At 41.1% G+C, this 27314-nt stretch overlaps 1 protein-coding gene across 2 annotated transcripts in view; it reads right to left on the minus strand.

Moving 5' to 3' along the window:
• RANBP9 (RAN binding protein 9) overlaps positions 1–27314 on the minus strand; it is a 365674-nt gene that overhangs the window by 119897 nt on the left and 218463 nt on the right. For both annotated transcript variants that reach the window (XM_053714757.1, XM_053714758.1), the window contains one exon: positions 8528–8675. In XM_053714757.1, the coding sequence (XP_053570732.1) occupies positions 8528–8675 (148 nt within the window). The remainder of the gene's footprint in view (positions 1–8527; positions 8676–27314) is intronic.

Here is a 27314-nt window from a genome sequence, read left to right on the forward strand (position 1 = left end):
GCATAAGACCTTTGGAGTATCCAGGGCAATCCCACATAAGCAGCGGAGCCAGACCGCCAAGACCGGTGACACTGAAACCCATAAGCACGTTTACACATCATAGAAGAGCGACGCAAATCCCAGGATTGATCCCGCACACTACCGGTAGATGGACGGTCACATGATCGGGAAACCGAGTGACGTCAGACGCTGAGTTTCAGACGCGGTGATCACAAGCAGAGCGGCGGACAGTAAGGATTCCTTTCGGATAGATCCAAGGAGGTGAGCCGCATTATTGCCCTATTGTTACTGAAGACGTTGTCGCTTGATGTGTGCATTACTTGGTATTAGTCTGAATAAGAGGATAGTACCGGATAGAGGCTAAAGGGTGTCACCGATAGCGGTAAGAAATATTGTCACATCGCAAGCAATGTTCATCTATGGTTGAAATTATATATATATATATATATATATATATATATATATATATATATATATACATACACACACACACACACACCTACGTATATAATTTATATATATATATATATATATACATACACACACACACACATATATATATATATACACACACACATACATACACACACACAAATGTTTCTGCACACCTTACAAAATTATTTTATTAATATTAGTTAGGGGTGCAGACAAGCAACCAAATAATTACACAAAATAGAATATTGCCGCACATCCACTTCTATATTATAAAAACATTTTAAATAATGCAAAAAATAACCTAAGCTCATATTTTAAAATTGGGAATTGAGCTTAGGTGATTTTTTGCAATATTTAAAATTAAAAAAAAATATATATATATATACACACACACACACACACACATATACTTATTATTTTGGGGTTTCACCCAGTCTTCAGATACGATCACTTATACATTAAAGTCGTGTTTGGTAAAAGACCAGAGAGCGCCTCCTTATAAGCTTTTTTGAGAAGCACCCTTGCAAACGTTACTGAGAGTGCTAAACTTATTTTTCTTTCTTATATATATATATATATATATAAAACTATAAACAATGGAATGCACTGATCTTTTTAAACAAATGTGTTTTTAATGTGACGTTTCGGGGACCGTATCCCCTTCCTCAGACAGTGAAAAACAGTGACCAACTTTTAAAACACACATATCCAACACAAGCCCCACCCCTAATTAGAGCAAAAAAAACTCCAAATGGTAGTTATAACAACAGTACTAAACAACCCTGTGTCATGTAGTTTTCAAAGGTTAAAAAACAATTTATGCTTACCTGATAAATGTATTTATCTTGTAGTGTATCCAGTCCACGGATCATCCATTACTTGTGGGATATTCTCCTTCCCAACAGGAAGTTGCAAGAGGATCACCCACAGCAGAGCTGCTATATAGCTCCTCCCCTCACTGCCATATCCAGTCATTCGACCGAAACAAGACGAGAAAGGAGAAACCATAGGGTGCAGTGGTGACTGTAGTTTAATTAAAATTTAGACCTGCCTTAAAAGGACAGGGCGGGCCGTGGACTGGATACACTACAAGAGAAATAAATTTATCAGGTAAGCATAAACTATGTTTTCTCTTGTTAAGTGTATCCAGTCCACGGATCATCCATTACTTGTGGGATACCAATACCAAAACTAAAGTACACGGATGATGGGAGGGACAAGGCAGGAACTTAAACGGAAGGAACCACTGCCTGTAGAACCTTTCTCCCAAAAACAGCCTCCGAAGAAGCAAAAGTATCAAATTTGTAAAATTTTGAAAAGGTGTGAAGCGAAGACCAAGTCGCAGCCTTGCAAATCTGTTCAACAGAGGCCTCATTTTTAAAGGCCCAGGTAGAAGCCACAGCTCTAGTAGAATGAGCTGTAATCCTTTCAGGGGGCTGCTGTCCAGCAGTCTCATAGGCTAAGCGTATTATGCTCCGAAGCCAAAAGGAGAGAGAGGTTGCCGAAGCTTTTTGACCTCTTCTCTGTCCAGAGTAAACGACAAACAGGGCAGATGTTTGACGAAAATCTTTAGTAGCCTGTAAGTAAAACTTCAAGTCACGGACTACGTCCAGATTATGCAAAAGACGTTCCTTCTTTGAAGAAGGATTAGGACACAATGATGGAACAACAATCTCTTGATTGATATTCCTGTTAGAAACCACCTTAGGCAAAAACCCAGGTTTGGTACGCAGAACTACCTTGTCTGAATGAAAAATCAGATAAGGAGAATCACAATGTAAGGCAGATAACTCAGAGACTCTTCGAGCCGAGGAAATAGCCATCAAAAACAGAACTTTCCAAGATAAAAGTTTAATATCAATGGAATGAAGGGGTTCAAACGGAACTCCCTGAAGAACTTTAAGAACCAAGTTTAAGCTCCACGGGGAGCAACAGTTTTAAACACAGGCTTAATCCTAACCAAAGCCTGACAAAATGCCTGGACGTCTGGAACTTCTGCCAGACGCTTGTGCAAAAGAATAGACAGAGCAGAGATCTGTCCTTTTAAAGAACTAGCTGATAAGCCTTTGTCCAAACCCTCTTGGAGAAAGGACAATATCCTAGGAATCCTAACCTTCACTCCATGAGTAACTCTTGGATTCACACCATAAAGATATTTACGCCATATCTTATGGTAGATTTTCCTGGTGACAGGCTTCCGAGCCTGTATTAAGGTATCAATGACTGACTCGGAGAAGCCACGCCTTGATAGAATCAAGCATTCAATCTCCATGCAGTCAGTCTCAGAGAAATTAGATTTGGATGATTGAAAGGACCTTGTATTAGAAGGTCCTGCCTCAGAGGCAGAGTCCATGGTGGAAGAGATGACATGTCCACTAGGTCTGCATACCAGGTCCTGCGTGGCCACGCAGGCGCTATCAGAATCACAGATGCTCTCTCCTGTTTGATTTTGGCAATCAGTCGAGGGAGCAGAGGAAACGGTGGAAACACATAGGCCAGGTTGAAGAACCAAGGAGCTGCTAGAGCATCTATCAGCGTTGCTTCTGGGTCCCTGGACCTGGATCCGTAACAAGGAAGCTTAGCGTTCTGGCGAGATGCCATGAGATCCAGTTCTGGTTTTCCCCAACGATGGACCAGTTGAGCAAACACCTCCGGATGGAGTTCCCACTCCCCCGGATGAAAAGTCTGAAGACTTAGAAAATCCGCCTCCCAGTTCTCTACGCCTGGGATGTGGATCGCTGACAGGTGGCAAGAGTGAGACTCTGCCCAGCGAATTATCTTTGAGACTTCTAACATCGCTAGGGAACTCCTGGTTCCCCCTTGATGGTTGATGTAAGCCACTGTCGTGATGTTGTCCAACTGAAATCTGATGAACCTCAGTGTTGCTAACTGAGGCCAAGCTAGAAGAGCATTGAATATTGCTCTTAACTCCAGAATATTTATTGGGAGGAGTTTCTCCTCCTGAGTCCACGATCTCTGAGCCTTCAGGGAGTTCCAGACTGCGCCCCAACCTAGAAGGCTGGCATCTGTTGTTACAATCGTCCAATCTGGCCTGCGAAAGGTCATACCCTTGGACAGATGGACCCGAGAAAGCCACCAGAGAAGAGAATCTCTGGTCTCTTGATCCAGATTTAGTAGAGGGGACAAATCTGAGTAATCCCCATTCCACTGACTTAGCATGCATAATTGCAGCGGTCTGAGATGCAGGCGCGCAAATGGCACTATGTCCATTGCCGCTACCATTAAACCGATTACTTCCATGCACTGAGCCACTGACGGGCGTGGAATGGAATGAAGGACACAGCAAGCATTTAGAAGTTTTGATAACCTGGACTTCGTCAGGTAAATTTTCATCTCTACAGAATCTATAAGAGACCCTAGGAAGGAGACTCTTGTGAGTGGTGATAGAGAACTCTTTTCCACGTTCACTTTCCACCCATGCGACCTCAGAAATGCCAGAACTATCTCTGTATGAGACTTGGCAATTTGAAAGCTTGACACCTGTATCAGGATGTCGTCTAGATACGGAGCCACCGCTATGCCTCGCGGTCTTAGAACCGCCAAAAGTGAGCCCAGAACCTTTCTAAAAATTCTCGGGGCAGTGGCCAACCCGAAGGGAAGAGCTACAAATTGGTAATGCCTGTCTAGAAAGGCAAACCTTAGGAACCGATGATGATCTTTGTGAATCGGTATGTGAAGGGAGGCATCCTTTAAGTCCACTGTATTCATGTACTGACCCTCTTGGATCATGGGTAGGATGGTCCGAATAGTTTCCATTTTGAATGATGGAACTCTGAGGAATTTGTTTAAGATCTTTAGATCCAAGATTGGTCTGAAGGTTCCCTCTTTCTTGGGAACCACAAACAGATTTGAATAAAATCCCTGTCCTTGTTCTGTCCGCGGAACTGGATGGATCACTCCCATTACTAGGAGGTCTTGCACACAGCTTAGGAATGCCTCTTTCTTTATCTGGTTCGCTGATAACCTTGAAAGATGAAATCTCCCTTGTGGAGGAGAAGCTTTGAAGTCCAGAAGATATCCCTGAGATATGATCTCCAACACCCAGGGATCCTGAACATCTCTTGCCCACGCCTGGGCGAAGAGAGAAAGTCTGCCCCCCATTAGATCCGTTTCCGGATAGGGGGCCGTTCCTTCATGCTGTCTTGGGGGCAGCAGCAGGCTTTCTGGCCTGCTTGCCCTTGTTCCAGGACTGGTTAGGTTTCCAGGCCTGTCTGGAATGAGCAACAGTTCCCTCTTGTTTTGAAGCGGAGGAAGTTGATGCTGCTCCTGCCTTGAAATTTCGAAAGGCACGAAAATTAGACTCTTTGGCCTTTGATTTGGCCCTGTCCTGAGGAAGGGTATGACCCTTGCCTCCAGTAATGTCAGCAATAATTTCCTTCAAGCCAGGCCCGAATAAGGTCTGCCCCTTGAAAGGAATGTTGAGTAATTTAGACTTTGAAGTCATGTCAGCTGACCAGGATTTAAGCCATAGCGCCCTACGCGACTGGATGGCGAATCCGGAATTCTTAGCCGTTAGTTTAGTCAAATGAACAATGGCATCAGAAACAAATGAGTTAGCTAGCTTAAGCGTTCTAAGCTTGTCAATAATTTCATTCAATGGAGCTGTCTGGATGGCCTCTTCCAGGGCCTCAAACCAGAATGCCGCCGCAGCAGTGACAGGCGCAATGCATGCAAGGGGCTGTAAAATAAAACCTTGTTGAATAAACATTTTCTTAAGGTAACCCTCCAATTTTTTATCCATTGGATCTGAAAAAGCACAACTGTCCTCAACCGGGATAGTGGTACGCTTTGCTAAAGTAGAAACTGCTCCCTCCACCTTAGGGACCGTCTGCCATAAGTCCCGTGTAGTGGCGTCTATTGGAAACATTTTTCTAAATATAGGAGGTGGGGAAAAGGGCACACCGGGTCTATCCCACTCCTTGCTAATAATTTCTGTAAGCCTTTTAGGTATAGGAAAAATGTCAGTACACACCGGCACCGCATAGTATCTATCCAGCCTACACAATTTCTCTGGAATTGCAACTGTGTTACAGTCATTCAGAGCAGCTAATACCTCCCCAAGCAATACACGGAGGTTCTCAAGCTTAAATTTAAAATTAGAAATCTCTGAATCAGGTTTCCCCGAGTCAGAGATGTCACCCACAGACTGAAGCTCTCCGTCCTCATGTTCTGCATACTGTGACGCATTATCAGACATGGCTCTAACAGCATTTGCGTGCTCTGTATCTCTCCTAACCCCAGAGCTATCGCGCTTGCCTCTTAATTCAGGCAATCTAGATAATACCTCTGACAGGGTATTATTCAGGATTGCAGCCATGTCCTGCAAGGTAATCGCTATGGGCGTCCCTGATGTAATTGGCGCCATATTAGCGTGCGTCCCCTGAGCGGGAGGCGAAGGGTCTGACACGTGGGGAGAGTTAGTCGGCATAACTTCCCCCTTCGCAGAACCCTCTGGTGATAATTATTTTATAGATAAAGACTGATCTTTACTGTTTAAGGTGAAATCAATACATTTAGTACACATTCTCCTATGGGGCTCCACCATGGCTTTCAAACATAATGAACAAGTAGGTTCCTCTGTGTCAGACATGTTTAAACAGACTAGCAATGAGACTAGCAAGCTTGGAAAACACTTTAAAACAAGTTTACAAGCAAAATAAAAAATGTTACTGCGCCTTAAGAAACACAAATTTTCCCAAATTTTGAAATAACAGTGAAAAAATGCAGTTACACTAACGAAATTTTTACAGTGTATGTAATAAGTTAGCAGAGCATTGCACCCACTTGCAAATGGATGATTAACCCCTTAATACCAAAAACGGAATAACAAAAGACAAAAACGTTTTTTAAACAGTCACAACAACTGCCACAGCTCTACTGTGGCTTTTTACCTCCCTCAATACGACTTTTGAAGCCTTTTGAGCCCTTCAGAGAAGTCCTGGATCATGCAGGAAGAAGCTGGATGTCTGTGTCTGTAATTTTTGCTGTGCAAAAAAACGGTAAAATAGGCCCCTCCCACTCATATTACAACAGTGGGAAGCCTCAGGGAACTGTTTCTAGGCAAAATTCAAGCCAGCCATGTGGAAAAAACTAGGCCCCAATATGTTTTATCACCAAACATATGTAAAAAAAACGTTTTAAAATACAGCAAACGTTTTAAAATACACTTTTATAAGAGTATGTATCTCTATTAATAAGCCTGATACCAGTCGCTATCACTGCATTTAAGGCTTTACTTACATTACTTCGGTATCAGCAGCATTTTCTAGCAATTTCCATCCCTAGAAAAATATTTTAACTGCACATACCTTATTACAGGAAAACCTGCACGCTATTCCCCCTCTGAAGTTACCTCACTCCTCAGAATATGTGAGAACAGCAAAGGATCTTAGTTACTTCTGCTAAGATCATAGAAAACGCAGGCCGATTCTTCTTCTAAATACTGCCTGAGATAAACAGTACACTCCGGTACCATTTAAAAATAACAAACTTTTGATTGAAGAAATAAACTAAGTATAACACACCACAGTCCTCTTACGACCTACATCTTAGTTGAGAGTTGCAAGAGAATGACTGGATATGGCAGTGAGGGGAGGAGCTATATAGCAGCTCTGCTGTGGGTGATCCTCTTGCAACTTCCTGTTGGGAAGGAGAATATCCCACAAGTAATGGATGATCCGTGGACTGGATACACTTAACAAGAGAAAACGTGTTGCTAAATGGTGTAATTAGATCCTCAATTCACTAATAAGGAAACAGTATCAAGTAACATGAACATTGCAGTGACATAGTGCACATAAATTATCATGTAGTAGTGCCTAAAGCAACATATATATATATATAAACAGACATACTGTATCATAAAACATTAGAAGAAATATATATATATATGTTCTCATATATGTTCTCATATTGTGTGGGGCATCTGCCTTTGTTCCGGTTTGGCATATGTATTTTCCCCTGTACTGACAGTGCACGCCGGAACGAGCGGATCAGCTGGCTTTGTTTATACAGCTGATAGTCGGCAATGACGTCACACGCATGCTTGATGCGACATGCTCTCCGAGTCTGTGTACCGGATGGCGGATCGTAGCGGTTGTATCTTTTTTCTGTCCCCATATCTGTTATCCTCATGATCTGGTTGAGATCCTTTTGTGTTTGATATGGATGGGCTACAGTTGATCTTTTACCGTGCATATGTTATACAGTTCCTGGTTAATGTAACATTGTTAGTGTACCTAGGTTTCTGCAAACGGTATATTTTTATATATATTTCTTCTAATGTTTTCTGATATGTCTGTTTATATATATATGTTGCTTTAGGCACTACTACATGATAATTTATGTGCACTATGTCACTGCAATGTTCATGTTACTTGATACTGTTTCCTCATTAGTGAATTGAGGATCTAATTACACATTTAGCAACACGTTTTTTAACCTATGAAAACTACATGACACAGGGTTGTTTAGTACTGTTGTTATGACTACCATTTTGCATTTTTTTGCTCTAATTAGGGGTGTGGCTTGTGTTTTATTGGATATGTGTGTTATAAAAGTTTGTTGGTCACTGTGTTTCACTGTCTGAGGAAGGGGATACGGTCCCCGAAACGCCACATTAAAAACACGTTTGTTTAAAAAGACCAGTGAGTGCATTCCACTGTTTATAGTTATTGATTTGCTGTTTGCACCCTGGCAGCTGGATTCGAAGTGAGAGTGCTCTTCATCTGTTTATATATATATATATATATATATATATATATATATATATATATATATATATATATATATATACATACACACACACATACATACACACACACATTCCGTATATTTAAAATGAACAATTCAATGACTTTGCCTTGCTTTGCACATATTGAGTAAAACCTAATGATTTTATGCGTTTGCTTTTTGTTAATAAAAATTCCTGGCCAAGTCAGTAATGCTGTATTGGGAATGAAGCCATTAGATAACGTAACACTGCTTTACTAAACTCACATACATTCAATCTGACATAGCTCAGAAAAGCATCACTGTCTGTGAGCTTTTTTTCTCACACTGACTATCTCACCTGTTGTAGCTGTTCATTTGCTGCGACAGTGTTTCATTTATACTGTTCAGTTCTGTTACGTTAAGGCTAGTAGGCTGATACTTGCTTCGACAGTGGGAATGGTGAGTTTTGTTTGAGATGACTCGATTACTGCAATTACTATCAGGACCTGAAAGAAAAAAAACAAAAACAAATATACATTAATGTCGAAAAATAATAATAAAAAAAACATTGACTGAGCTATTTTCTTGTATCTGAATAAATGTCTGAGTCTGCAGAGCTCTAAAGTGCACTTGCATGCCTGTATTGGTGGCAAATTAAAGGCAATTTCAGGAAAGAGAGAAACAGACAATGAAACAAGAGAGTCAAAACACTCGTTTCCACACATATGTACTGTATATATCCTTATGATATGTTAGGTACAAAATATCTACACTGACAGATCCTGTTCACAAATTTCATTTTCCGAGATTTTGGGAGAAACAAACCCTTTTTTACACACGCACACTAATATAGGTATAGTAATGCAAATCAAACTAACTATTACTGAAACAAAAACAGTGTATCTTCAAATAATAAAAGAAAGATTGAGCTTTAATAGAAATACAATGTACTGTATGGGGCTATAATGAAATCTTAAGTTTCCAGGACTTTTTTTGTCCTCTCATTTCCTTTGTTTGTTTCTTTCATAAAGGTGGTAAGAGTCTACGATCCATTACTCCCGGGAATTACCTTCCCAGCCACTAGGAGGAGGTAGATTCCCAATTCCCAAGAGCTCTACATAACACCTCTTTGGTAGTTAGTCTTATCTTTGCCTCCGCTGGAGGAAGGTGAAGCGTGAAGATGTGCAAATGATTTCTTTGTTGAGGACGGTTCTCAGATTGATTTGAGGCTCATTTCCCCTCAGAATACAATGTTTGTCAAAAGAGTACAGGTTGTGGCTCATTTCTTCTTTCCCATAAGAATTTACCTCTCACAGATGTCGCAGGGACTTGTCCTTTGCCTCTTTCTACTGGGTCTTCAGATTACTCCCTTTATTATGTCCTCTGCTGATATGTTTTCAGTACTGGACTGGTTTCCTGTTGGTGTTTCTAGCAGGAGAGTGTTAATGGTAAGTACTGTTTATTTTTTCAGACACCCTATTTACCTTATATTTGGGCACGATTATATAAATTTATATATGGCCTTGGACAGATCATTAGTATATTACACCTCATTTATTTGAACAGCTTAATGGTGTTTTGGCACTTAGAATTTTCTAGGGGGGGGGGGGGGCATGTTTTTATTTTATATTTGTTGCCTTCTCAGAAACTCCAGCATTTTTAGTTTTTTAAGTTCATGGGTGTTCGCTTTTGCACGCTCTTTTCCCTTATGGTCCTTTGTTTGATGTGCATCTTCCTAACAGGTGGTACACCTTTTTTGATGAAGGTTTCTTAGGAGGGGATAATGTAATTCCTCTCTTTTACAGCTTTATGGAAACTTCTGATTCTGTCCTACTTTGGAAGCTAAAGTATCAGAACACTTTTACTACCAATGTTAATGTGTTATTATAAGCAAACTGCTGTATCTCTCCCAGCATATTTATGTGATACTTGTTTTTATGTTCTGATGTATTCAGACCAAGTTAATACTGTTATTGCTTCCAAAAGTACTTTATAAGGATTTCTTAATTGATTCTTAAAGGGACAGGCTATGCCAGAATTTTTATTGTTTGAAAAGACAGATAATCTCTTTATTACCCATTCCCCAGTTTTGCATAACCAACACGGTTATATTAATATAATTTTTACATCTGTGATTACCTTGTATCTAAAGCTCTCCAGACTGTTCCCTTATTTCTGACTCATAAATAACTCCATGGATGGATTACAATGTTATCTATATGGCACACATGAACTACCACTGTCTAGCTGTGAAAAAACCCCCGTCAAAATGCACTGAGATAAGTGGCGGCTATTGAGGGCTTCAAAATTACCATTTGAGCCTACCTAGGTTTAGCTTTCAACAAAGTCAACCAAAAGAAGAAAGCAAACTTGATAATAAAAGTAAATTTCACAGCTAGACAGCGCTAGTTCATGAATCATGAAAGTTTAATTTTGACTAGACTGTCCCTTTAATTACTTTTTTTGTTGTTTTATGCTAAAATTAAGTTGTTTTCCATTTCTGTCCCGAAATTTGTCTTTTCCTTATTTAAAGAATTCTCTCTTTGGGATGTATAATTTTACATCACATTATTTCTTATAATGGAGTCTTCTGATCATGTCCCTAATCCTACATGAGAAGTGATTGTTTAAGATGTTTATTGTATACAAGCTTCCTTATCCTTATGAACTTTATTTATTTGGTGATTTAATTTTACTGTTTATGCATTTTTCTACTTGTCTGTGATTTTATGCTATAATGGAGCGTTTGGATTCTGTCCTGAATCTGCCTTAAAAGCTGGGTCCTTTGAACAATTTCCTTAAAATGTTAATTGTGTATCTCCTCCAGTATATTTTGTGTGATCCATGTTTAATTATGCTAATACATTCTAACCTAATTTTGCTTCTATGGGTATAACTGCTTCTTTTGTTTGTTCCTTACAGGGAAATTCAAAAAGATTTTGCTCCTGAAATAAAAGAAATCTTCAGATTGTTTTGAATATGCTGGCAGCCTTCATGTGAACATAAACAGCCAGTTAAAACATTAATTTTGATGTTTCTATATATGGTAAAGGTTCCTCTGAGGTTCAGGTGTTTTTATTCTGTTTAATTTATCTTTTTTTTATTTTTAGAACATCTGTTATCTTTTCAAGAATGTGGGGGTTGTGCTCTCTATTTGTTTATATATATATATTTTTAAACCCCTGAGGTTGTATTCCCTGTCACTGTTTCTTAGGTTTCTAAGGAAAGGTATAGGACAGGATTTTTATTTTTCATACCTGCCTTTGTTTATTGTTTTTATCTCTTAAAGTGATGGTAAATCCTAGCATTTGTGAAACCCTAGGATTTAACACTGGAACAAATAAAGGGGACTATTGGCCAAGAGGTGGAAACGTCACCTCTCAGCCAAATAGCGTTCTGCCGGTGGGCTGCCTTAGCAGCTCAGTGTGGCGATCGACTGGAACAAATAAAGGAGCTTTCAGCCTGAAGTATTGTATACTTCATGAATGAAAGTCCCCTTTATTTGTTCCAATGGTAAAACCTATCGTTTCACAAACCTAGGATTTACCATCACTTTAAGATAATGGGGTCATTTAACTTTTGCTTAGTGTAATAGTACCTCTTGTAGGACCCTTTTGTATTCAAGGTTGAAGTCCTTTTATAGAAGGGCCTTTCTGTAGGCAGGTTGTTAATTTTGATCTTATGATAGTAATATTTTCTGGACTTTTGGGATTTCTTATTGTGCTAATCCTTTTATTTGTATTGCTGTTTCTGTGATTATTTACACTATTGTCAGAAATATGTCCTTAGCGGGCCATTTTTAAGAATGTTATGGTTGGTCTGCTATTATGATGCTTTTAATCTAGACTTTTATCTCCTTCCTTTCTGGGAAAGAAATTGTTTCTATTCTATTATTGTCTGTTTCTGGAAGTTTCAGGACACTAATCCATGGGTATATCTAAGCTTCTAATAATTTTGCTTTTTTTCTCTCTCTAAGAAACTAATTTTATCTCACTTTATCTAGAAACCAAGTTCTATTTGTATTAAAGTGAATGTAAAGTGAACTTCACGGCATTGTATAGACTTTCAAAAATTAGCCTGAGTTTAATTCATTAATTTTTTTTATATTTATTTATTTTCTTAAATTTTTACCTTTTTACTGCTCTGCCGAAAAGCGCAGCTCTCCCGCCCGCCATATTGTCTAATTGATTGGCAGATGACGATTCTTAAAACAACTAATCCTTGTTTCCCCCCGGGCCGTGACGTTTATGCAAAGGGGAGTAGTTTCAAGTTCAGGCAAGAGAAATTTTCGATCTCTCTCATTGCTCCAGTCTGGCCTCAGAGATTTTTGTGTAGATCTGGTTCAGATGATCAGTAGCCTGTGCTTCTTTCTTTTCTCGTAGATTCTCCACAGTTTTGGTATTGGTTCCCAGGAGTAATAGATCGTGGTCTGTCACTTACCACCTTTATGAAAGAAAACATAATTTATGCTTACCTGATAAATTAATTTCTTCATGTTGGTAAGAGTCCATCAGACCCCACCCTATTATATTTTTTGTTGATTTTTTTTTTCTTTTAAAAAGGTAAATTTTCCCCCCCAGCTCCTATATTTTTTTGATCTTTTTTCTTTTCCTACCTCTGTTTGCTTGGTCATACTTCAGACTAACTACCATAGAGGAGGGTGGGAGAGGTTATATAGAGCTCCTGGGGGTTGAGAGTCTTTGCTTCCTCATAGTGGCGGATAATTCCCAGCAGTAATGGATAGTGGACTCTTACCATCATTAAACAAATTAATCAGGTAAGCATAAATTATGTTTTTTTTGTGGGAACAGACCTTTAAAACTTTTTACAAGACTTTAAGCGTTATTATATGCACAGACTCATATATTTCTCTTTAATTTACTTCAAGGTGATTGACAATACAGAAAACCGTAAAATTATTGGATACTCTTCTTTGCTTATAATAACTATACTACAATCTCTAAAAGCAGGTTTCTAATCACAATTTTTATGATAGACTGTAATGTGTACAATGTTTGGTTACAAGAGAATTCATTTTTTTATGTAATCGTGCAATCATTTTTAAAACTGCATAATCACTGGTGTGCAGAATTGTGTTTTGTGGCAGAAAGGTAGTAGCTATATTTAAAATATTTAAAGGGACATAAAACCCAAAAGTTTTCTTTCATGATTCAGATAAAACATACACACGATTACATAAAAAAAGAGAATTCATTTTTTTATGTAATCGTGCAATCATTTTTAAAACTGCATAATCACTGGTGTGCAGAATTGTGTATTGTGGCAGAAAGGTAGTAGCTATATTTAAAATATTTAAAGGGACATAAAACCCAAAAGTTTTCTTTCATGATTCAGATAAAACATACTATTTTAAACAACTTTTCTAATGTACTTCTATTATCAATTTTTCTTCATTTTTTTGTTATTCTTATATCACTATATGGCAACAGATGTGCAACAATTTTATACATTAGCAAGACCACTAGATGGCAGCACTATTTCCTGTCAAGTACTGACCCAGACATGTGAACACTACATATCTAGATATCTCTTCAACAAAGAATAATGCGAGAACAAATTTTTTTTGATAATATAACTAAATTGGAAACTTTTTTAAAAAAAACAGAATTTATGTTTACCTGATAAATTACTTTCTCCAACGGTGTGTCCGGTCCACGGCGTCATCCTTACTTGTGGGATATTCTCCTCCCCAACAGGAAATGGCAAAGAGCCCAGCAAAGCTGGTCACATGATCCCTCCTAGGCTCCGCCTTCCCCAGTCATTCGACCGACGTAAAGGAGGAATATTTGCATAGGAGAAATCATATGATACCGTGGTGACTGTAGTTAAAGAAAATAAATCATCAGACCTGATTAAAAAACCAGGGCGGGCCGTGGACCGGACACACCGTTGGAGAAAGTAATTTATCAGGTAAACATAAATTCTGTTTTCTCCAACATAGGTGTGTCCGGTCCACGGCGTCATCCTTACTTGTGGGAACCAATACCAAAGCTTTAGGACACGGATGATGGGAGGGAGCAAATCAGGTCACCTAGATGGAAGGCACCACGGTTTGCAAAACCTTTCTCCCAAAAATAGCCTCAGAAGAAGCAAAAGTATCAAATTTGTAAAATTTGGTAAAAGTGTGCAGTGAAGACCAAGTCGCTGCCTTACATATCTGATCAACAGAAGCCTCGTTCTTAAAGGCCCATGTGGAAGCCACGGCCCTAGTGGAATGAGCTGTGATTCTTTCAGGAGGCTGCCGTCCGGCAGTCTCATAAGCCAATCTGATGATGCTTTTAAGCCAAAAAGATAGAGAGGTAGAAGTTGCTTTTTGACCTCTCCTTTTACCAGAATAAACAACAAACAAGGAAGATGTTTGTCTGAAATCCTTTGTAGCATCTAAATAGAATTTTAGAGCACGGACAACGTCCAAATTGTGTAACAAACGTTCCTTCTATGAAACTGGATTCGGACACAAAGAAGGTACAACTATCTCCTGGTTAATATTTTTGTTGGAAACAACCTTCGGAAGAAAACCAGGCTCAGTACGTAAAAACCACCTTATCTGCATGGACCAGATAGGGCGGAGAACACTGCAGAGCAGATAACTCAGAAACTCTTCTAGCGGAAGAAATTGCAACCTAAAACAAAACTTTCCAAGATAATAACTTAATATCTACGGATGTAAGGGTTCAAACGGAACCCCTTGAAGAACTGAAAGAACTAGATTAAGACTCCAGGGAAGAGTCAAAGGTCTGTAAACAGGCTTGATTCTAACCAGAGCCTGAACAAACGCTTAAACGTCTGGCACAGCTGCCAGCCTTTTGTGAAGTAAAACAGATAAAGCAGAGATCTGTCCCTTCAGAGAACTCGCAGAAAATCCTTTCTCCAAACCTTCTTGTAGAAAGGAAAGAATCTTAGGAATTTTTATCTTGTTCCATGGGAATCCTTTAGATTCACACCAACAGATATATTTTTTCCATATATTATGGTAAATTTTTCTAGTTACAGGCTTTCTAGCCTGAATAAGAGTATCTATTACAGAATCTGAAAACCCACGCTTTGATAAAATCAAGCGTTCAAACTCCAAGCAGTCAGTTGGAGGAAAACCAGATTCGGATGTTCGAATGGACCCTGAATAAGAAGGTCCTGTCTCAAAGGTAGCTTCCATGGTGGAGCCGATGACACATTCACCAGGTCTGCATACCAAGTCCTGCGTGGCCACACAGGAACTATCAAGGTCACCGAAGCCCTCTCCAGATTGATCCTGGCTACCAGCCTGGGAATGAGAGGAAACGGTGGGAATACATAAGCTAGGTTGAAGATCCAAGGTGCTACTATTGTATCCAATAGAGTCGCCTTGGGATCCCTGGATTTGGACCCGTAACAAGGGACCATGAAGTTCTGACGAGAGGCCATCAGAACCATGTCTGGAATGCCCCATAATTGAGTTATTTGGGCAAAGATTTCCAGATGGAGTTCCCACTCCCCCGGATGCTCCTCCATCGCCAGGGAACTCCTTGTTACCCCCTGATGGTTGATATATGTAACAGTCGTCATGATGTCTGATTGAAACCTTATGAATTTGGCCTTTGCTAGTCGAGGCCAAGCCTTGAGAGCATTGAATATCGCTCTCAGTTCCATTATGTTTATCGGGAGAAGAGAGTCTTCCCGAAACCATAGACCCTGAGTTTTCAGGGGTTCCCAGACCGCGCCCCAGCCCATCAGACTGGCGTCGGTCGTGACAATGACCTATTCTGGTCTGCGGAAGCTCATTCCCTGTGACAGGTTGTCCAGGGTCAGCCACCAACGGAGTGAATCTCTGGTTATTTGATCTACTTGTATCGTCGGAGACAAGTCTGTATAATCCCCATTCCACTGTCTGAGCATGCCCAGGTGCAATGGTCTTAGATGAATTCGTGCAAAAGGAACTATGTCCATTGCCGCAACCATCAAACCTATTACTTCTATGGACTGCGCTATGGAAGGAAGAAGAACAGAATGAAGTACCTGACAAGAGCTTAGAAGTTTTGATTTTCTGGCCTCTGTCAGAAAAACCTTAATTTCTAAGGAAACTATTATTGTTCCCAAGAAGGGAACTCTTGTTGACGGGGACAGAGAACTTTTTTCTATGTTCACTTTCCACCTGTGAGATCTGAGAAAGGCTAGGACAATGTCCGTATGAGCCCTTGCTTTTGACAGAGACGACACTTGAATCAGGATGTCGACTAAGTAAGGTACTACTGCAATGCCCCTTGGTCTTAGCACCGCTAGAAGGGACCCTAGTACCCTTGTGAAAATCCTTGGAGCAGTGGCTAATCCGAATGGATGTGCCACAGGTAATGCTTGTCCAGAAGGGCGAACCTTAGGAACCGAAAATGTTCCTTGTGGATAGGAATACGTAGGTACGCATCCTTTAAGTCCACCGTGGTCATGAATTGACCTTCCTGGATGGTAGGAAGGATCGTTCGAATGGTTTCCATTTTGAATGATGAAACCCTTAGAAACTTGTTTAGAATCTTGAGATCTAAAATAGGTCTGAATGTTCCCTCTTTTTTGGGAATTATGAACAGGTTGGAGTAAAAACCCATCCCTTGTTCTCCTAATGGAACAGGATGAATCACTCCCATGCTTAACAGGTCTTCTACACAGTGTAAGAATGCCTGTTCGAAGATAATTGAGACCCGTGGAACCTTCCCCTTGGGGGTAGTTCCCTGAATTCCAGGAGATAACCTTGAGAAACTATTTCTAGCGCCCAAGGATCCTGAACATCTCTTGCCCCAGCCTGAGCAAAGAGAGAAAGTCTGCCCCCCACCAGATCCTTCCCAGATCGGGGGCCAACACTTCATGCTGTTTTGGTAGCAGTGGCAGGTGACTTGGCCTGCTTACCCTTGTTCCAGCCTTGCATCGGCCTCCAGGCTGGCTTGGTTTGAGAAGTATTACCCTCTTGCTTAGAGGGTGTAGAATTTGAGGCTGGTCCGTTTCTGCGAAAGGGACGAAAATTTGGCTTCTTTTTAGCCTTAAAAGACCTATCCAGAGGAAGGGCGTGGCCCTTTCCCCCAGTGATGTCTGAAATAATCTCTTTCAAGTCAGGGCCAAACAGTGTTTTACCCTTGAAAGGGATGTTAAGCAAAAGCGCTCTGCGCGCCACGATAGCAAACCCTGAATTATTCGCCGTTAATCTAGCTAATTGCAAAGCGGCATCTAAAATAAAAAAGAGTTAGCCAATTTAAGAGCTTGAACTCTGTCCAAAACCTCCTCGTACGAAGATTCTTTATTGAGCGACTTTTCTAGTTCTTCGAACCAGAAACACGCAGCTGTAGTGACAGGAACAATGCATGAAATTGGTTGTAGAAGGTAACCTTGCTGAACAAACATCTTTTTAAGCAAACCCTCTAACCTTTAATCCATAGGATCTTGAAAGCACAACTATCTTCTATAGGAATAGAAGTGCGTTTGTTTAGAGTAGAAACCGCCCCCTCGACCTTGGGGACTGTATGCTATAAGTCCTTTCTGGGGTCGACTATAGGAACTAATTTCTTAAATATAGGGGGAGGACAAAAGGTATGCCGGGCCTTTCCCACTCCTTATTTACTATGTCCGCCACCCGCTTGGGTATAGGAAAAACATCGGGGGGCACCGGAACCTCTAGGAACTTGTCCATCTTACCTAATTTCTCTGGAATGACCAAATTGTCACAATCATCCAGAGTAGATAATACCTCCTTAAGTAGTGCGTGGAGATGTTGAAATTTAAATTTAAAAGTTACAATATCAGGTTCTGCTTGTTGAGAAATTTTCCCTGAATCTGAAATTTCTCCCTCAGACAAAACCTCCCTCCTGGCCCCTTCAGATAGGTGTGAGGGTATGTCAGAACAGATATCATCAGCGTCCTCTTGCTCTTCAGTGTTTAAAACAGAGCAATCACGCTTTCTCTGATAAGTAGGCAGTTTGGAAAAAATGCATGCAATAGAATTATCCATTACAGCCATTAATTGTTGTATGATAATAAGTATTGGCGCACTAGATGTACTAGGGGCCTCTTGTGTGGGCAAAACTGGTGTAGACACAGAAGGGGATGATGCAGTACCATGCTTACTCCCCTCATTAGAGGAATCATCTTGGGCAATATCATATCTATGGCATTATTATCCCTACTTTGTTTGGACATTATGACACAAATATATCACATATATTTAAATGGGGAGACACATTGGCTTTCATACATATAGAACATCGTTATCTGATGGTTCCGACATGTTAAACAGGCTTAAACTTGTCAACAAAGCACAAAAAACGTTTTACAATAAAACCGTTACTGTCCCTTTAAATTTCAAACTGAACACACTTTATTACTGAATATGTGAAAAAGTATGAAGGAATTGTTCAAATTTCACCAAAATTTCACCACAGTAACTTAAAGCCTTAAAAGTATTGCACACCAAATTTGAAAGCTTTAACCCTTAAAATAACGGAACCGGAGCCGTTTTTACATTTAACCCCTATACAGTCCCAGGTATCTGCTTTGCTGAGACCCAACCAAGCCCAGAGGGGAATACGATACCAAATGATGCCTTCTATAAGCTTTTTCAGTGGTTCTTAGCTCCTCACACATGCATCTGCATGCCATGCTTTCCAAAAACAACTGCGCATTAGAGGCGCGAAAATGAGGCTCCGTCTATGACTAGAAAAGGCCCCCAGTGAAAAAGGTGTCCAATACAGTGCCTGCCGTTTTTATTAAAACAATCCCCAAGATTTAACAACTATTAAAAGTAATAATCTGCCAAATATACTTAGTAAAGTAATCGTTTTAGCCCAGAAAAATGTCTACCAGTTTTTTAAGCCCTAATGAAGCCCTTTATTCTTTTACTTAAACTAAGAAAATGGCTTACCGGTTCCCATAGGGAAAATGACAGCTTCCAGCATTACCGAGTCTTGTTAGAAATGTGTCATACCTCAAGCAGCAAAAGTCTGCTCACTGTTTCCCCCAACTGAAGTTAATTCCTCTCAACAGTCCTGTGTGGAAACAGCCATCGATTTTAGTAACGGTTGCTAAAATCATTTTCCTCTTACAAACAGAAATCTTCATCTCTTTCCTGTTTCAGAGTAAATAGTACATACCAGCACTATTTTAAAATAACAAACTCTTGATTGAAGAATAAAAACTACATTTAAACACCAAAAAACTCTAAGCCATCTCCGTGGAGATGTTGCCTGTACAACGGCAAAGAGAATGACTGGGGAAGGCGGAGCCTAGGAGGGATCATGTGACCAGCTTTGCTGGGCTCTTTGCCATTTCCTGTTGGGGAAGAGAATATCCCACAAGTAAGGATGACGCCGTGGACCGGACACACCTATGTTGGAGAAATGGTATCTATCTGAATCATGAAAGAAACATTTTGGGTTTCATGTCCCTTTAAATTGTATAACTTGCACTGTTGTTTGTCAGATGCATATCAGTTCATTTGTAGTATTGCTGTATTATGTAGTGACCTGCAATATTGTAAATACAAAATTATATTTTACTGATCAATGCATTCCCGGTGAGTAAAGAATCATAGTATGGTATTATTATATGGTTTATTGAAATTCAACAATAACAAAGAAAGTTATATAGTTTATTTGTTATTATTGGGCACAAGCAGATTATGATACTGAAGTGATTTATTATTATTTCTATATAGTACTTTAAATTAAAATCCGAAATTCTGGCAAACAACTAAGCTTAAGTTCTAACTCAGAACCTAGTTAACCATCTTTTTCATCCTGTCACATTTGCTGTTCTTCATTCATCTTGATCAGGTCAACATAATATTAATTCAGTTCATAGCACACTTCTAAGTATTTTATCTGTACTGCATCTCACACAAAGGGGTTAAAAACATAACTAAAGGGATAGGAAGGTCAAAAATGAAATGTACATGGGTGGATTTAAAATTTACATTTTAAATAAAAACATTTTTGCAATATACTTTGAACAAAAAAGGAAATTTATGCTTACCTGATAAATTTGTTTCGTTTACGATATGACAAGTCCACGGATTTCATCCTTACTTATGGGAATACGCTTCCTGGTCAGCAGGAGGAGGCAAAGAGCACCACAGCAGAGCTGTATATATAGCTCCTCCCTTCCCTCCCACTCCAGTCATTCGACCGAAGTTAGGAAGAGAAAGGAAAAGCCAAGGTGCAGAGGTGACTGAAGTTTAACAAAATTAAAGACCCGTCTTAAAAAAATGACAGGGTGGGCCGTGGACTCGTCATATCGTAAAAGAAACAAATTTATCAGGTAAGCATAAATTTCCTTTTCTATTACAAGATATGACGAGTCAGCGGATTTCATCCTTACTTATGGGATATAATACCAAAGCTAAAGGAGGGAAAAGACAGGAATAAACGGAAGGCACCACTGCTTGAAGAACCTTTCTCCCAAAAACAGCCTCAGATGAGGCAAAAGTATCAAATTTGTAAAATTTGGAAAAAGTGTGAAGAGACGACCAAGGTGCAGCTTTGCAAATCTGTTCAACAGAAGCATCATTTTTAAATGCCCATGAGGAAGCCACAGCCCTAGTAGAATGAGCTGTAATTCGTCCAGGAGGCTGCTGTCCAGCAGTCTCATATGCAATACGGATGATACTCCTCAGCCAAAAAGAAAAAGAGGTAGCCGTAGCTTTCTGACCCCTACGTTTCCCAGCAAAAACAACAAATAATGAAGATGTTTGACGAAAATCCTTAGTCGCCTGCAAGTAGAACTTCAAGGCATGGACTACGTCCAAATTATGTAACAGACGCTCCTTCTTAGAAGAAGGGTTAGGACACAAGGAAGGAACAACAATTTCCTGATTAATATTCTTGTTAGAAAGAACCTTAGGAAGAAAACCAGGTTTGGTACGTAACACCACCTTATCCGAATGGAAAATAAGATAAGGAGAATCACATTGTAATGCCGAAAGCTCAGAAACTCTGCGAGCAGAAGAAATAGCAACCAAAAATAAAACTTTCCATGATAATAACTTAATATCTATGGAATGCATAGGTTCAAACGGAACCCCTTGAAGAACATTAAGAACTAAATTCAAACTCCAAGGAGGAGTAATTGGTCTAAACACAGGTCTGATTCTAGTCAGGGCCTGACAAAAAAGATTGAACATCTGGAATATCTGCCAGACGCTTGTGTAACAAAATAGACAAAGCAGAAATCTGTCCTTTTAAGGAACTAGCTGACAACCCTTTCTCCAATCCTTCTTGGAGAAAAGATAAAATCCTGGGAATCCTAACCCTACTCCATGAGTAGCCCTCGGATTCACACCAATAAATATATGTACGCCATATCTTATGGTAAATCTTTCTAGTAACAGGCTTGTGTGCCTAAATCAAGGTATCAATGACCGCCTCAGAGAACCACCGCTTAGATAAGATCAAGCGTTCAATCTCCAAGCAGTCAGCTGCAGAGAAATTAGATTCGGATGATGGAGGGGTCCCTGAATGAGAAGGTCCTGCCTCAATGGAAGCTTCCACGGTGGCAGACATGACATGTCCATCAGATCGGCATACCAAGTCCTGCAAGGCCACGCAGGAGCGATGAGAATCACCGAAGCCCTCTTCTGTTTGACTCGAGCAATCTCCCGGGGAAGGAGAGCAAATGGAGGGAACACATAAGCTAGGTTGAACGACCAAGGCGCTGCCAAGGCATCTATCAGTTCGGCCTGAGGATCCCTGGACCTGGATCCGTATTTCGGGAGCTTGGCATTCTGACGAGACGCCTGCCCCATCTGAGAATCAGTGTGGCAAAGACCTCCGGATGGAGTTCACACTCCCCTGGATGAAACGTCTGCTCAAAAAATCCGCTTCCCAATTGTCTACTCCTGGGATGTGGATTGCTGACAGATAACAAGAGTGAGCCTCCACCCACCAAATTATCTTGGATACTTCTGTCATCGCCAAGGAACTCCTTGTTCCTCCCTGATGATTGATGTAAGCCACAGTCGTGATGTTGTCCGACTGAAATCGCATGAACTTTGCCGAAACCAACTGAGGCCAAACTTGAAGAGCATTGAATATTTCCCTCAATTCCAGAATATTGATTGGAAGTAGAGACTCCGACCGAGTCCACACACCCTGAGCCTTCAGGGAATTCCAGACTGCACCCCATCCTAGTAGACTGGCGTCCGTTGTCACTATCACCCATGAGGGTCTGCGGAAGCACGTCCCTTGGGACAGATGATCCAGCGACAACCACCAAAGAAGACATTCTCTTGTCTCCTGATCCAGATCTATCTGAGGAGACAAATTTGCAATCTCCATTCCACTGTCATGCTCAGTTGTAGAGGTCTGAGATGAAAACGAGCTGCCACCATCAATCCAATAACCTCCATGCACTGAGCCACTGATGGCCGAGGATTGGACTGAAGGGCTCGGCATGTATTCAGAATCTTTAACTTTCTGACTTCCGTCAAGACGATTTTCATGGATATAGAGTCTATTAGAGTTCCCAGGAAAGGAACCCTTGTCTGAGGAATTAGTGAACTTTTTTCTAGATTCACCTTCCACCCGTGAGTCCTTAGAAAGGACAAAACCATGTCGGTATGAGACCTTGTCAGTTGATAAGACGACACCTGGATCAGAATATCGTCCAGATAAGACGCCACTGAAATGCCCCGCAGTCTGAGAACCGATAGCAGAGACCCTAGAACCTTTGTGAAGATCCTGGGTGCTGTGGCCAGCCCGAAGGGAAGAGCCACAAACTGAAAATGTTTGTCCAGGAAGGCAAACCTTAGGAACTGGTGATGATCTTTGTGGATAGGAATATGAAGATATGCATCCTTTAAGTCCACGGTAGTCATATATTGACCCTCCTGGATCAATGGAAGAATTGTCCGAATAGTCTCCATCTTGAAGGATGGGACTCTGAGAAACTTGTTTAGATTCTTGAGATCTAAAATGGGTCAGAACGTTCCCTCTTTTTTGGGAACCACAAAGAGGTTTGAGTAAAACCCCTGCCCCTGTTCTTGTTTTGGAATGGGACAAATTACTCCCATAGTGGAGAGGTCTTTTACACAACGTAAGAACGCCTCTCTTTATCTGGTCTACAGACAATCGTGAAAAAAACAGAATTTATGTTTACCTGATAAATTACTTTCTCCAACGGTGTGTCCGGTCCACGGCGTCATCCTTACTTGTGGGATATTCTCTTCCCCAACAGGAAATGGCAAAGAGCCCAGCAAAGCTGGTCACATGATCCCTCCTAGGCTCCGCCTACCCCAGTCATTCGACCGACGTTAAGGAGGAATATTTGCATAGGAGAAACCATATGATACCGTGGTGACTGTAGTTAAAGAAAATAAAATATCAGACCTGATTAAAAAACCAGGGCGGGCCGTGGACCGGACACACCGTTGGAGAAAGTAATTTATCAGGTAAACATAAATTCTGTTTTCTCCAACATAGGTGTGTCCGGTCCACGGTGTCATCCTTACTTGTGGGAACCAATACCAAAGCTTTAGGACACGGATGAAGGGAGGGAGCAAATCAGGTCACCTAAATGGAAGGCACCACGGCTTGCAAAACCTTTCTCCCAAAAATAGCCTCAGAAGAAGCAAAAGTATCAAACTTGTAAAATTTGGTAAAAGTGTGCAGTGAAGACCAAGTCGCTGCCCTACATATCTGATCAACAGAAGCCTCGTTCTTGAAGGCCCATGTGGAAGCCACAGCCCTAGTGGAATGAGCTGTGATTCTTTCAGGAGGCTGCCGTCCGGCAGTCTCATAAGCCAATCTGATGATTCTTTTAATCCAAAAAGAGAGAGAGGTAGAAGTTGCTTTTTGATCTCTCCTTTTACCAGAATAAACAACAAACAAGGAAGATGTTTGTCTAAAATCCTTTGTAGCATCTAAATAGAATTTTAGAGCACGAACAACATCCAAATTGTGCAACAAACGTTCCTTCTTTGAAACTGGATTCGGACACAAAGAAGGCACGACTATCTCCTGGTTAATGTTTTTGTTAGAAACAACTTTCGGAAGAAAACCAGGTGTAGTACGTAAAACCACCTTATCTGCATGGAACACCAGATAAGGAGGAGAACACTGCAGAGCAGATAATTCTGAAACTCTTCTAGCAGAAGAAATTGCAACCAAAAACAAAACTTTCCAAGATAATAACTTAATATCAACGGAATGTAAGGGTTCAAACGGAACCCCCTGAAGAACTGAAAGAACTAAGTTGAGACTCCAAGGAGGAGTCAAAGGTTTGTAAACAGGCTTGATTCTAACCAGAGCCTGAACAAAGGCTTGAACATCTGGCACAGCTGCCAGCTTTTTGTGAAGTAACACAGACAAGGCAGAAATCTGTCCCTTCAAGGAACTTGCAGATAATCCTTTCTCCAATCCTTCTTGAAGAAAGGATAGAATCTTAGGAATCTTTACCTTGTCCCAAGGGAATCCTTTAGATTCACACCAACAGATATATTTTTTCCATATTTCGTGGTAAATTTTTCTAGTTACAGGCTTTCTGGCCTGAACAAGAGTATCAATAACAGAATCTGAGAACCCTCGTTTTGATAAGATCAAGCGTTCAATCTCCAAGCAGTCAGCTGGAGTGAGACCAGATTCGGATGTTCGAACGGACCTTGAACAAGAAGGTCTCGTCTCAAAGGTAGCTTCCATGGTAGAGCCGATGACATATTCACCAGATCTGCATACCAAGTCCTGCGTGGCCACGCAGGAGCTATCAAGATCACCGACGCCCTCTCCTGATTGATCCTGGCTACCAGCCTGGGGATGAGAGGAAACGGCGGGAATACATAAGCTAGTTTGAAGGTCCAAGGTGCTACTAGTGCATCTACTAGAGTCGCCTTGGGATCCCTGGATCTGGACCCGTAGCAAGGAACCTTGAAGTTCTGACGAGAGGCCATCAGATCCATGTCTGGAATGCCCCACAGTTGAGTAATTTGGGCAAAGATTTCCGGATGGAGTTCCCACTCCCCCGTATGTAATGTCTGACGACTCAGAAAATCCGCTTCCCAATTTTCCACTCCTGGGATGTGGATTGCAGACAGGTGGCAGGAGTGAGTCTCCGCCTCTGTTAAACACTAAAAAACTCTAAGCCATCTCCGTGGAGATGTTGCCTGTACAACGGCAAAGAGAATGACTGGGGTAGGCGGAGCCTAGGAGGGATCATGTGACCAGCTTTGCTGGGCTCTTTGCCATTTCCTGTTGGGGAAGAGAATATCCCACAAGTAAGGATGACGCCGTGGACCGGACACACCTATGTTGGAGAAAGAAACCTTTCCCTTGGGAAGGAATTTTTGAACTCCAACTGATACCCTTGAGACACAATTTCTAGTGTCCAGGGATCCTGAACGTCTCTCATCCAAGCCTGGACAAAGGGAGAAAGTCTGCCCCCTACTAGATCCGGTCCCGGATCAGGGGCCGCCCCTTCATGCTGTCTTGGGAGCAGCAGCGGGCTTCTTGGATTGTTTACCCTTGTTCCAAGCCTGGTTTGGTCTCCAGACGGACTTAGCTTGTGCAAAATTCCCTTCCTGTTTAGCGGAAGAGGGGACTCCCTTGAAATTTCGAAAGGAAAGAAAATTACTCTGTCTACCCCTCTGCTTAGATGTTTTATTCTGAGGTAGGAGGTGACCCTTACCTCCCGTAATGTCAGAAATGATCTCTTTCAAGTCAGGCCCAAATAGGGTCTTCCCCTTGAAAGGAATAGCCAAAAGTTTGGATTTAGAGGACACATCCGCAGACCAAGATTTTAACCATAAGGCTCTGCGCGCTAGAATGGAAAATCCTGCATTCAATTTGGCAATCTGAAAGGCGTCATCCGTAACAAAAGAATTAGCCAGCTTAAGGGCCTTAATTCTATCCATTATTTCCTCTAAAGAAGTCTCAGTCTTAAGAGACTCTTCTAAGGTGTCAAACCAAAAGGCAGTCGCAGTTGTGACTGGTACAATGCAGGCCGTCGGTTGTAATAGAAACCCTTGATTAACAAATAGCTTTTTTTAGAAGACCCTCCAACTTTTTATCCATAGGGTCTTTGAAAGCACAACTGTCCTCAATAGGGATAGTCGTACGCTTAGCCAGGGTAGAAATAGCTCCCTCCACCTTAGGGATCGTTTGCCAAGAGTCCCGAACGGTGTCAGGTATAGGATACATTTTCTTAAAAATAGGGGAAGGTGAGAACGGGATACCGGGTCTTTCCCATTCCCGCGAAACAATTTCCGAAATTCTCTTAGGAACCGGAAAGACACCAGAGTAAGAAGGAACTTCTAAGTACTTGTCCATCTTACACAATTTCTCTGGAGGTACCACAATAGAGTCACAGTCGTCCAGAGTCATCAAAACCTCCTGCAGTAAGAGGCAGAGATGTTCAAGTTTAAATCTGAAGGACGTGACGTCCGAATCTGTCTGTGGTAATGCACTCGCTGAGTCAGACAGTTCCCCCTCAGAAAGGGTCTCCCTACCCACCAATTCAGATCCCTGGGAGGGTACATCGGAGATAGCCATCAAAGCATAAGAAGTCGCAGGAACCATATAGGTTTCTGTCCTGCTGCGTTTGCCCTGTAATGTTGGCAACTTAGATAACACTTCTGTGAGAGTAGATGACATAACTGCAGCCATATCCTGCAAAGTGAAAGAAGCAGATGCCGATGAAGAACATGGCGTCGCTTGAGCGGGCATTAAAGGCTGTGACGCTTTGGGAGAAAGTTGCGGCACACCCTGAATCTCATCAGTCTGAGCACCTTCCTTAGACATATCTTTATTAAAAAATATTTTTTCTTTACATTGTAAAGCTCTCACAAAACAAGTATCACAAAGTGAAACAGGGTGTTCCACAACGGCATCTAAACACATGGGACATGTACTTTGCTAAATGTCCTCCATTGTAGCAGATGCAAGGTACAAATGTGGTCAATCCCTGATAAACAATCAGAAAAGAAAGTGCAGCAAAAATAGTGTACTGTGTCTATAAAATTTGCCAACGCTTATTATTATGCTCAAAATTAAATCAAGTAATTGAGATATTTTAGCCTGCAAGTGCGGTCAATATATACCTCGCACCACTCACATGGGGCCCTTTTTAGAATTACACCGTTACTCACAGTCACCCCGCCACAGCCCACTGCGGCTCCTACCTGCCTCTGT

Source organism: Bombina bombina, chromosome 5, assembly GCF_027579735.1.
Source record: "Bombina bombina isolate aBomBom1 chromosome 5, aBomBom1.pri, whole genome shotgun sequence".
Taxonomy (NCBI): domain Eukaryota; kingdom Metazoa; phylum Chordata; class Amphibia; order Anura; family Bombinatoridae; genus Bombina; species Bombina bombina.